General features: G+C 34.4%; 1 protein-coding gene across 1 annotated transcript; it reads right to left on the bottom strand.

Annotated features, from left to right (window-relative positions):
• Positions 1 to 2,196: 2,196 nt before the first annotated feature.
• Positions 2,197 to 6,143, bottom strand: LOC131160449 (WEB family protein At2g38370). The gene is made up of 2 exons (XM_058116151.1): positions 5,647 to 6,143; positions 2,197 to 4,189 (listed from the first exon to the last, which is right to left on the bottom strand). Exons 1-2 carry the CDS (start codon positions 5,887 to 5,889, stop codon positions 2,672 to 2,674), a joined length of 1,761 nt encoding a protein of 586 aa, XP_057972134.1. The 5' UTR covers positions 5,890 to 6,143; the 3' UTR covers positions 2,197 to 2,671.
• Positions 6,144 to 13,276: the final 7,133 nt, after the last annotated feature.

Genomic DNA, 13,276 nt, shown 5'->3' with positions numbered 1-13,276 from the left:
TTTGTGTGGAATGATTGGTTTTGACATTCTTTATTGCCCAAAAGAATCTCAATGTGTTTATGGAGAGCCTGGTTTAGATGCTTGGTTGTATATGATAGAATTCAGGCTCAAGGAATATCGGTGGTTTCAGCTTGTGATTGTTGCGTTTAGAGAAGTTAGGAAAACATTGATCATATTCTTTCTTTAGGTGAGGTGGCTTTAGAGGTTTGGCATCGGCCTAGTGTGGCGTTGGGGATTCCTTTCCAACAATTCCTTCCCTGGAAAAACAAAATTCAAATTGGTTCCACTATGCTCAAAAATTGTCTATTAAAGGTATTTTAATCTGGTTGATTCCGTGTTTGATTACGTGGTGTCTCTGGAATCGAAGATGTAAAGTGAGAATGGAAGGAGTTTATCAAAGTGCAGATCAGATGTAGAGAAGTGTTCAATTCTGAGTTAGTTTTATTGTTGAGAGCACCAATTCTTTTCAAAAATTAAAGAAGTCAGACATTAAGATTTTGAATGAGTTTCAAATTAAGCATTAGGGAGTTTGCGACAGGTCTGGAAAAATTGTTTCGTGGGTTAAACCTCCAGTAGGGTAGATAAAACTTAATTGAGATGAGAGTTGTAGGGGCAATCCGGGTACTTCAGGAGGTGGATGAATTATTCGGGATTGCCATGACATGGTACAAGCGGTTTTTTCAAGTTATTTTGGCAATGATACGAATAATAGTACGGAATTAAAAGCAATCAGAGAAGGAATCCGTTTGTGCAAACGTTTGCATTATTTTAATGTGATTATTGAAAGTGACTCGCGAATTGTAGGTGATTGATTCCGGAATGGTAAATGTACTTTGTGGTATCTTTGGGAATTTTGGGAGGAGCTCGTGGTGGAGTTAGAAGGAGTGAAAGTCATGGTAATGCATCAATATAGGGAAGGCAATAATGCGGCTGATTTTCTTGTTAAAGAAGGAGAAATGAGAAATAATATAATTTACAAAGAACAACAGCTTTTACCACGTTATCTGAAAGGTATTTTTCAGATAAATAGGCGAGGTCTCATTTCCGTTCGTCATTAGTTCAACTTTAGAGTTTCGGTTGGTGAATTTTGGATTTGTTTTTTGTTGTGTTTATATTTTTATCTTCTTTGTTAGTTATGTTTTGTTTTGTTGTCCTAGTTTGGTTGGTTGCTAATGTTGGTTTTTGGGAGAGTTTCTCTGTACTCTTCATTTTGTTTTATCATGTAACCACGGTATTCCTCTGCCAAAAGTGAGGATATATTAATAAATAAATGGAGGTGATGTCCTCTTTTAGTAAAAATAAAAAATAAAAAATAAAAAGGGAAGAATGATCTTTTTTCACATTTTGGTACTCAAAGAAGTACATTTTTTTATTTTCTAGTTTCTTAAGACTTAAATGAAAATAATTAAGGGAGTTTTTGAGGATTTTATTTAATCAAAAGAAACTAATCTACTAGAAATGAAAATGCTGCAAAAATGACCCCAAAAAAAAAAAAAAAATGGTCAATAAGCCTTATTAAAAGAAATGGAACTCACAAACCCCTCGTTGGATGAATAGACGTTAAGTAATAGACTGCCTGCAGACATTGTTGCTTGAGGCTAAACATTGCCATCCATGAATACAAAATTATGCATAATACAATATTTTGTTTTCATTTGGAAAAAAAAGAAAAAAAATTTGGGTACAATTTTGTGAATGCAATTTTTTGGATACGTTTTTTTGAATTTTAATGACTCTATTTGAGAACATAGATTTCAAATTTTTAATTTGAATTTAAATAAATTTTGACATATTTTAACACAATTTCATAGTATATCTTATCCAAATCCAAATCTAATACTTCTCCAAACATAAAGTTCCAGTCATTTTCAAATACCCTTGCAGGTATGAATAAATTTTATCCAAAAAACTAATTGGGTAAAGCACATAGTTACCCATAAGTACTTAAAACAACTTGTGAAAAAAGCCCATATTGCATTTAAGAGTATAAATTTCAAACTTTGGATTTAAATTTGAATTGATTAGAACAAAATTCAATATAATTTTATCTTTGTTTAAATTTGTACAAATCTAAATCGAAGCTTCTCCCAAATATAGGTTTGATTACATCAGATGAAAAGGGAATTGTCATATGATTATGTTCGCTTTGAGCATCAAGTAACTGTGTTTCGATCTATAACCATGTAAAAATTGAGATTACCATGACCACCGCCGATTACCTCTTTCATCCATTGTACAAACTGCGTTAATAATTTCAGCATTTACCAGCAGAAACTATTTGAGAAGATATTACATTACATTGCCGGCCTCGGTGGAGGCTACATATTATAGAAATGGCAACATCTCCAAAACAACAGAGAAATACAAGCCTACGTTAAAACAGTTACAGCATGTACCAGCATATTCTACTTCAGAAGAGTTTAGAGAAGAACATTACATGCCTAGCCTCAGTGAAGGCAACATATTATGGAAATAGCAAGCATCTTCTAAACAACCAAGGAAAATACTATCTGAAAGAGAGGGATGAGGGAAGTGGAAACAACCAAAGCAATAAGTCCAAATAAGGAAAGAACAAAATAAGGGGAAACCAGGAGGAAGATGATGAAGGGCAACGACCTTACAAAAGATTAGAAGTCAGTTCTCAACATGAATCAATTGATCTACCAGAGCATCAACTAGAATTTGGAGTCGGCTGCTTCTTTTTCTTGCTCTGCTTTTTCAAAAGAACTGAGAAATGAGCAAACCCAAGCTTCTTTCTCTTTGCAGGGAGAGGCTTATGACTGGAATCTGTTTCGGCCTTCCGAGAAGAGGGTAAATCACCATCTTGTTTATTGAGCATTTGACCTAACGACTCCTTTCGTTTCCCCATGCTTTTTCTTTCTTGAGCCCCCATCTCAAACTCCCCTGCTAGCAGCAGCTTCCTGCTTAGTATTTGCCCAATCGACATGGTTGGCCTCAAAACTGGCTTTGACTCATCACCAACGAGATTCAGTCCATTTACGTCACACAAACGAGAATCCTTCCGACGATGAGATGGGTGGGAATTCTTGAATTTAGTTGAATTATGTATGTTGGAACGCCTTCTCTGACCATGTTCAGATCTCCACTTCCGAAGTGCCTCTTCAACACCCAGCTTTCCCCTATTTGCAGCCTCTACTCGGCCAAGAGCTTCTTCCAAGGTTTTCCTACTGGATTTGACTTCTTGTGTTGCTTCCTCTACACTTTTTAAGATTTCCATTTTCGATACATTTGCTTCCTCAACTTGGAGCATGGCATCAATTACTTTCTTCTTAGAAAGTTCCTCAGCATCTTGAGCTCTCTGGGTCAGGGAAGAATATTCTTCAAATGAAAGGGTTACTCCTTCAGGCTTTTGCAAAGAAACTACTGATGAGTGCTCGTTATTTGATATAGCCTTGATCTCTGCAAGAGCAACAGCTTCTGCCGCTCTAGCTGCTTCCTTCATTTTCTTGGCTGCAATCAACCTGATTTCAGCTGTCTTTATCCTTGTCCTTGTCTGTTCAATCTCTGACATCGCTTTCAATACTTCTGATTTTGCTGCTTCTCCCATTTTCTTAAATTGCTCTGCCTCAGAACTCAACCGTTGCATCTCTCTTGAAATATCAGTTGGGCAATCAGAAATGCCATTAATCTCAGAATTTTTGGCCACTTGTAGCTTTAGTCTGGTTTGGCTTAGCTCTTCCTCAAGAGATGAAATTTTGAAGGAATTTGAAGTCAACCTCTTGCGGGTCTTCTCAAGTGAGATTCTTTCCTTCTCTATTTTCTTGTTGTATGATTCAACAGAAGCTCGAATGTCAGCAAGGTCACTTGTAGTTCTGGTGAGGTTCAGTTTAGCTTGCTTCAATTCCATTAAAATTAAACCTGGTGTTGAAGAGGGGCACCACCCCAAACCTCCAGTCGAGTTCTGATAGCCTCTCGCCAGGTTCTCCCGCTTTTCTTCTACTTCCTTGGCAGCAGGATTCTTGTGCCTATCGTCACAATTTGTCTCAATGCTTGCATCAACTTCAGGCATTTCCTTCTGTATCTTCAGCTTTAGTTCTTCCACAGTCATTTTAGTTGCTTCCAGTTCTTTCAAGACTTCAAGTGCTTCTCTTTCTTTCATAGCCAGATCTTTCTCCAAATCTGCAGCTTGTTCTTCTAGCTTTGCAATGTCAAAATCCTCCATGTAATGCTGCCATTAATTTTTTTTAAAAAAATTTAGATCTCAAGAACATGATCAAGGACAGAATAACACATGTAGAACATTGAAGTAATTGAGCCTATCCTTTTACATTCAGCTGGTGTCTTTTGTAAAGCAAAAAAATTGTACCACCAGCCCCAATGGTCATTACATCAATAAACTAACAATCTGGATTGTTTTTGGCTCCATTTGAGAGATAAACCACTAAGTTAATTAGTAGGTGGGAGAAAAAGACTCGCATGGCTTGAGTTTAGTAAACTGGTCACATGAAACCTCCAAGATGAACCAAGAAACCCGGAATGCATCAGCATCATAGCATTGGGTTAACCTTCAACTTAGAAAATGGTTAATGTTTGCAGGAATTAAGGTTTTTCACAGAAGTAAAAGCACATGCATGCACGATCAATCTATAATAGAGTATCACTCATCGTATATAACAACTTTTTTTTGAAAAAAAAAAATTCAATTTAAGGACCTTCCAATCATAATAAGTCTGCAATGTGATACAATGGAAAGCTCAAGTTGTAACTCATATCCACTCTCCATAGGAAGACAAATTAAGTAGATCAAGGCCATGGACAGAACTTCATGACAGAATGCAAAAAAGAAGAATCAGCTATAGAACATCTGTATTATGGTTGAAAGTTGGCACGCAAATAATGAGAAGACAGCAAACAGTCATTCCTAAATAGTTTGCCAGTGATTGTTTCAAAAATTTTTAATTACGCTGGAGAGCATTCAAAAACTCCTACTTAGAAAAGCTACTGAAGCATATAAAAGGAGATCCCAAGACCCGTATTTAATCTTACAGAAACACCCCCACCCCCCACCCCCCCAAAATTCCTATTTGTGAAGGACATTAACGCCCTATTGTGCAACATTTGGCTCAGTTTTCTTACATTTTGTGTCCCAACATGCCTAGTGCGATTCCTGTCTCCATAAGTTAAACGAAGAACTGAACAAAAATCAATGAGCAAAACAGATGAAGTTGTGAGCGAAATTTGCCAGTGCAAAATCAATCTGCAAAATGGTAAGCTTTTAAGTGAAATTTGGCGCTGCAAATAAAAAGTTCCTCCCTAGAACATGTTTCAAATTTCAATGAAAGCAAGTTTCAAGCCAACATTTTAAAAGCAAATGTTTAGGTGGGTTCTTACAGCACTCAAAGGAGAGCCATTCCTAGTTTCCCAGTAAACTTATCAAACATATGATGCCAATAACAAGAACGCAAAACAGACGAGCGAACAGGAAAATTAAAATCAAAGAATGCTGGGATTAGAAACTAGAAGAAATTTCTCATTAATAAAAATCCGCGTTTCTAACAATGTGAATAGATTTTAGGACTATGAATCTAAAATTCCCACCCTAGCCCAAAAAGGAAAAGAGATTAAAATTTCAGGACAGTAATACCAGAATCGCCAAAATACACACAAAATTGGGGAGGGAAATACCTCAGATTCAAGCTTTCCGTGATGGGGTCTCCAAAACCCCATTCCACCGAATCGACTCGTCGCCTCTTTCACCGACTCGAACGGCGCCGAGGTGTCGATCTCTGCCCTGAAGCCGCCCTTCTCCGGCATACCACCGTCATCCAAACCCACCACCGGCTCCCTCCGATCACCTGTTTGAGGACCCGTTTCCGCCCCCGGTGTTCCCGAATCGGCTCGAGCACTACTTTCCAGGGCTTCGGCCATTGAAACTCGAAACCTTTAATTTGGGGGTTCTGGCCAGGCAAAAACAGAAGGGAGAAACACAGAAGCTCCAGAGAATGTGAAGAAGAAGACGATGAGCGATGGTGTTCGGTAGTGATGTCGGAGTTCAAGAATATTAAAGCAATGTTTGGGAGTGGGGAAAACGCAGAGTGCGCAGAGAAGACAGAGTAGATACAGAAACCAACAGAGAGAGAGAGAGAGAGGGAAAAGGAACAGAGACGTACGTTTGATTTTCATTTTTTTTTCGCTTATTTGGTATTTATGGCGGTGGAGTTCCATAAACACCCCTGAATTTAAAAATAATGACTATAAATTTGAAACGTTTGAGCGGGGAAAGAAGTTTCTGCTTTTAGCCCTTGATGGAAGGGAAATACTAACTAGTTAGTGGGTGGGGAAATTGATAGCCTGCAGGCCAACGTTCTGCTGGTTCGAATACCCGGGCCCTTCCCAGCCCGAATTGACTCAAATTTAATGACCGCCATGTCCCTCTTTTTGGCCGTTACGTTTTCCTGTTTCGTGTGCCCACATGCTTTCAAAACACTGGATTGGTATCGCAAAACGACGTCAATGAAGTTGCGCCGTGGGGTGAAAAGTCCCCGTGCGTTTGCAACTCTGCCACTGCTCCCAACAAGTAAGAAAGACAACAATAATATGAAAAATTGAAAACCCTTGTTTTATCTCCTATGTATGGGACATCTGAGCTGGATTTTGTATTTATATTATTGTCAATTCAAATAAAAAATATAAAATTATATTAATTTTAATTAAAGGAAATTCTCACTTTGGTGTCATCTTTCGAAAATATCAAATTTATTCTTATAATTGTTATTAATTATTCCAAAATGCTCATTTAATTACTTACAACTAGGACTTTTCAAAAATATTTGAAAATTGATCCAATCCAATCTTAATTGAACCAAAAATTCGGATAATCAATTTGCTCGGTTCGGTTTTGATTCATGCTTTTATGATTTTTGGTTTTCTGTTTAATTTCGATTTCTATGTTCATGAACTGACGGTTACCCGAACCAAACTGATATTTGTATTTATTTATAATATATATTATTTATTTATATTATACATGTCTATATTATAATTTATATTACATGTCTTAAAGTTTCAAAGTAATATGTATTAAATATTTTTTAGGTGATTAATTTATAGAAGTAAAATGTAAATGCACGCATTAAATCAGATAAAATATCTAGTTTTTTTTTCAAAGAAAAATTATAATGATTTAAAAATTGGTTTGAATTGGATAACCAAGTCGAACCATTGACTAACCAAAAGATTTGGATCAGTTTCTATTCACAAAAACACCAAATCGAAAATTTTGGTTGGGTTCAGTTTCTAAAGGTTCGGTTCAAACCATGAACAACCCTTACCTACAACTATCTTAAAATACTTTTATAATTCTGTCAAAATTATCCCTATAATTGCTCATAATTATCCCAAAATATCCCTATAACTATCTACAATTTATATTTTTACTATTTAATTATTCATTTTTTTATAATTTTTTAAATTTTTTTAAAAATAGAGAGTCTCAGAGCACCACCCCAAATAGTTCCCACGGCTAGTTTTAGTTTAAACTTACTAGGCTCAAGCACGTATAATGCGGGTGTTCCGCGACTTTTGAGTGATAATTATTTATTATTTATAAATAAAGGGTGATAAAACAAATTATTAAAAATAAATATTATTTTTCAAAAATTAATATATTTTGATATAGCAAAATATGAAATTAATAGAAGGTTATTAATTTAAAGAAAAATATTATTTTTAAAGTAGTTATAAGTGGTTATAGGGCATTTTTGAAATACTTATAGAAAGTTGCAAGAGCATTTTTGGGGTCTTAAAAATCATATGAAGAAAGGGGAATCCCTTTGTAATAATAGTGAGTAGAGATACGACTTTAATTTTTACATTCAAATTTTAGGTTTAAAGTCATTTTTAAAATACATTTAGTTCTTCTCTAATGAAAATAGGCTCAGTTCAAAACTTGAAAAACATTAGGAAAGTGAAAGAAAAATTTAAAGAAATTCACTTTTTTTGTTTCTTTCTTTTTTCCAAACAAAAATTTTGAATGCAATGAACACTTAAATTTAAAAGGGTGCATTCCGTTACTAAATCAAGTTGCCCTACTCATGATGGTAGTGATCATGATAGTGACTAATACAATCCTCGAAGGCTAAAAAAAAAATACAAATGGAAGTTCATCCCCGAAGAAAGCTAAACATACACTTGAAAGCACGACTAATTATTCTTGTTATTGAAGATCACATAACCAAACCTCAGTCTATTCATCTAACAAGAAATTATAATTTTTATTTGTTTGTTGCTTTTTTTTTAAATTTATTTTAAATCATACTCATTACCTTGTATTATATGTGAATTCAAGTGTAATCCCAAGAGGGGAATGAATTGGGTATTTTGAAAATATTTAATTTTACTTCAACAGTTAATCCCTATTTTAAGATTTAACACAAACAATCACCAGGGCTTGAAATGAATTCAATCCAATAATTTTATATTCAATTATACCCAATTAATTACCAAGTGCTTGTAAGGTTATTCAACATACGCACATGCAAGATAGGTAAAGAAATGCGATGCAGAAATTAAAAGGAGTAAGAGAAGAGAGAAGGCAAATACAATTTTTACGAGGTTCAGCCAATTCAGTTTACGTCCGCGCCTTGAGCAACCCACTCAAGGATCCCACTAAATCTCTGCTCTTTTAATCGAGACGAAACTTCCCTTACAATCCGCTGCTTACAAAAGGTACAACTTCCTTATAATCTGCTGCTTGCAAGAGATACAACTTCTCCTCAAACCCGATTCACAACCCAAACCGTGATTATAATATAAATATTCTGCAAAAACTCAATAATGCTTCTACACAAGCTAGTGAGTACAATAAAAATTCCTAACACATATTCATGTGATAAAACTTGAAACTCAATGAGTGTATGTAATGTGGTCAATAAAATTTCTGAATAATCATTAGTTTAAAAGAATATGACTATTCCGCTTCAAATATTAAATCCAACTAAATGATCTCAATACAAATATGTAATTCAATTTTGCTCCAAAAATCTAGATCGATCAGTTTTGTTTCAAATATCCAAAACACAATATAATCTTTGTATATGAATATGTATATATATAATATGTGTTCCAAAGATCAAAAACCTAATATAATATTTTTCAGAAAATATCCCTCAATAATATATAGTTATGAGCTCTAAGGATATTTAATCAAGTGGTTTTGTAATATCAAAAATATCGAGTCTTTAAATGAATAAACACTTGAATAAAAAATATTCGACCTTTGGCATAATTTTTCTCAAGAAGTGATCTTTTCAAACAATATATTTATATATAAGTACACTCAAGATCAATCTCTCAAATAATATTCAAGGATAAATTTTTGAGATGAAAAAAAAAAAACTCTTTGAGAATAAGTAATAACAAATAGATCGATTTACCAAACCTCAATACCAAATTGAATGCACAACAATCATTAAAATGCCTTTAGAAAATCAATGTAGCCTTAGCTCAGATTTGACGTATATGCTTTGAAATCCCAAGTAAGAGTTCAATAGTGTATTCAATGTTCTCCCAAGTTGTGCTAAACATTCAAGACTCTCAATCTTTTGCCAAAAGTAAGGCACTAGGGTTCTTAGGTTAATTTTATATGAGTTCTCGACCCTAGGTTTAATCTCAGTTGTTGGATCAATTTAAATTGATGAAATTCCATGTGTATCCCCTCTGATTCGCAGTTCTACACTCGACATTCGTCGACGAGAGGACACCTTCGTCGACGTGAATGTGAGTTCGTCAACGAGAGACTTGTCTGAAATTTTTGTACTCTCGGTATTTTCTCGTTGACGAGAACAAAGTGTTCATCATCGACTGGCCTTCATGCATTCGTCGACGAGGCCATTGGGTTCATCGATGAGAACTCTAAAAAATTGCCTCCAAAATTCAGTTTATCTTAGACTCTTTTAAATAAATTCTTCATGATATGTATGTGTCCTAAGGTCAGTCTATGGCATGATTTTATGCTTCTAGCTATATCATATAAAATATGCAAATACAATAAAATCTAAATACCCATTCCCATGACTATCTTGGACTGAACGCTTGCATCTCCATTCTTCTACTCTTTTAATTCCATGAATTGTGCCTGGTTGTATAGTCTTTAATCCTCATGGCTTTCTTGACTTCCTCAACTTCCATACATGTTAAATAATGTTCCTGTTCACACTTTCAATGCACTGATCAAATATCAAGTGATTTGTCATTATCAAAGCAGAATTAGACTCATAGAGTTAGCAATCTCCCCATTTTTGATGATGACAAATACAAGAGTAAAAATAGAAAATGGGTTACGCCTAACAAGGCTCCCCCTCAAATAATGCACCATATAAAATTCAGTAATATAAAATATACTCATATACAATGTAAAAACAGGCAATAATTTTGCATGTATAACTCATATACTTATGTGCTTTTCTCTCCTTGCTTAAAAAAAACTTATATGCTTCTCCCCATTTTTGCAAACACTATTTTTTCTATAAAACTTATGTTCTTCTCCCCCTTTTGACATCAACAAAAAGGTAAGTATCCAAATGTTCTGACTTAAATATCTTATTTCTGCAAAAACAAAGCTCAAACTTCTCCCCCTATGTTATTCAATTTACTCCTCAGCTTTTCTAATGTATATCTGTGTTGTGGAATCAAATGTCAATGTGTACAAACACAATATTTCAATTTACATAGGCGTGTATAAGCAAATCAGTCATTAAAATCCTAACACTTAACCATGCGATAACCATGCCTTGAGTTTAATGCCAGATATCAGAAGACTTTGGGAAAATTTTAATACAAAATGTTAGAAAATTTTGCCTAGTGTGATACCAAATACGATAAATTTAACCAATTGTTAATTTTGGTCCCCCATAATTATGTAGTCTAAAATAATTCTAGACAACTTCTCGACTATGCATAACACCTAATTCACGTCTAATCTAGATAAACCTATCTTCTGGAAATGGTTTCGTGAATATGTCTGCCCATTATTCATCTGTACATACAAACTCAAGTGTCACATCTCCTTTTTGTACATGATCATGAAGAAAATGATGTCTAATTTCTATATGTTTAGTTTTTGAATGTAATATAGGATTCTTTGAGATGTTTATTGCACTCGTCTTGTCACATCTTATAGGAATTGTGTCATAACTTTATCTAAAATCCATCAGTTGTTGCTTCATGTATAACATTTGAGCACAACAACTTCCTGCTGCTATGTATTCTGCCTCAGCTCTGGAACGAGCAAGTGAATTCTGCTTCTTTGTAAACCAAGATACTAAAGAATGTCTTAAGAAATGACATGTGTCACTCGTGCTCTTTCTATCAACTTTACTACCGAAAAAATCAACATCTGAATAGCTAATAATCTCAAAGGATGTATACTTAGGATACCATAATCCCAGTTCAATCATTCTTATCAGGTATCTAAGTATTCGTTTGACAGCTAATAAATGTGACTTTTTTGGTATAGCCTGAAATCTTGCGCACAAACATATACTGAACATTATGTCTAGTCTACTGGCAGTCAGATATAGTAAGCTACCAATAATCTCGCGATAAAGCTTGACATCCATCGATATACCTTGTTTGTCTTTGTTTAATTTCAATGAAGAGCTCATAGGTATTCCTAGTATTTTTCCATCTTCCATATTAAACCTTTTGAGTAGATCTCTAATGTACTTTGATTGATTTATAAAAATTCCACGTTTTGCTTATTTGATCTGAAGTCCTTAGAAGAAATTTAGTTCATTCTTCATGCTCATCTCAAATTCATTTTGCATAGTACTTGTACAACTCTTCATTGTTGCTCCAAATATGATATCATCTACGTACACTTGAACTAGGAGCATGTTATTATTCTTAGACTTTATGAAAAGTGTTGTGTCTATCTTCCCTCTGATAAATCCATTATCCAGTAGAAAATTGTTTAGCCTTTCATACCAAGCTCTAGGAGCTTGCTTTAAACCGTACAAGGCTTTTGTTAGTCTATAAACGTGATTTGGATACTTATGGTTTTCAAAACCTGGGGGTTGTTCTACATAAACTTCTTCACTTATGTAACCATTTAAAAAAGCGCTTTTAACATCCATTTGATACAATTTGAAATCCTTAAAAGCAACATAACCTAAAAGCATTTGAATGGCTTCCATTTGAGCTACAGGTGCAAAAGTTTCCTCAAAGTCTATTCCTTCTTTCTGGTTATATCCCTGAGCTACTAGTCTTGTCTTATTTCTAACAACTATCCCATGTTCATCTTTTTTGTTCTTATATATCCATTTTGTTCCAATAATTGTATTATCTTTAGGTCTAGGAACTAATGTCCATACTTTATTTCTATCAAACTAGTTTAGCTCTTCTTGCATAGACATCGCCCATTATTCATCCTCAATTACATCACTCACATTCTTTGGTTCTTCTTGAGATAGGAATGGACAATGACTAACCATGTTTCTAAGTGAGGATCGTGCGACTACTCCATGTGATGGTTCACCTATTATTTGATCAATGGGGTGATTCTTTATATACTTCCATTCTCTAGGTGGTTCATTAATCGCATTTTCAATTTGATTATTTTCAGCAGATGGTTCCTTAGCTTCATTTCTTTTATCTGAATCATTTTCAATAGACAATCTTTCAAATTCCTTATTTATTTCAATTTCATCCTCATCAGTCTTTTTGGAGAAGGGATTTGGCTAATCAAATACTACATGGATAGATTCTATAACAGTTCATGTTCGTTTATTATATACCCTGTAGGCTTTACTATCTAAGGCATACCCTAGAAAGATACCTTCATCTGATTTCACATCAAACTTTCCTAAGTGTTTATTGTCTCCAAGCACAAAAAATTTACAACCATAGACATGAAAATACGATATGTTTGGTCTATGGTCATTCCATAATTCGTAAGGAGTCTTATTTAGAGATGGTCTAATCAAAACTCTATTTAAAATATAACAGGTGGTATTTACTGCCTCAGCCCAAAAGTACTTAGGTAGTTTATGTTCGTTAAGTATAGTTTTGGCCATTTCATGTATAGACCTTTTCTTTTTTTCAACTACACCATTCTGTTGTGGTGTTCTAGGAGCAGAAAAGTTATGAGCTATTTCTAATAAATTGCAGTAGTCTTCCATGCCTAGATTTTTAAATTTCCCATCCCTATCACTTCGTATTTTAGTGAAGGTATATCCCTTTTCATTTTAAATTTTCTTGCACAAATTTATGAATTGTTCACATGCTTCATCTTTGTGACCTAAAAATAGTACCCATG

This window comes from Malania oleifera, chromosome 7 (assembly GCF_029873635.1).
Source record: "Malania oleifera isolate guangnan ecotype guangnan chromosome 7, ASM2987363v1, whole genome shotgun sequence".
NCBI lineage: Eukaryota > Viridiplantae > Streptophyta > Magnoliopsida > Santalales > Ximeniaceae > Malania > Malania oleifera.
The sequence above is the reverse complement of the archived record's forward strand: the minus strand, read 5'-3'. Positions and strand labels throughout refer to the sequence as shown.

Coding starts and splice junctions, on each gene's coding strand:
- LOC131160449 (XM_058116151.1), bottom strand. CDS start 5,889: ATGGCCGAAGCCCTGGAAAGTAGTGCTCGAGCCGATTCGGGAACACCG. Junction 4,190..5,646: donor ACGGAAAGCTTGAATCTGAG/GTATTTCCCTCC, acceptor AATTAATGGCAG/CATTACATGGAGGATTTTGA.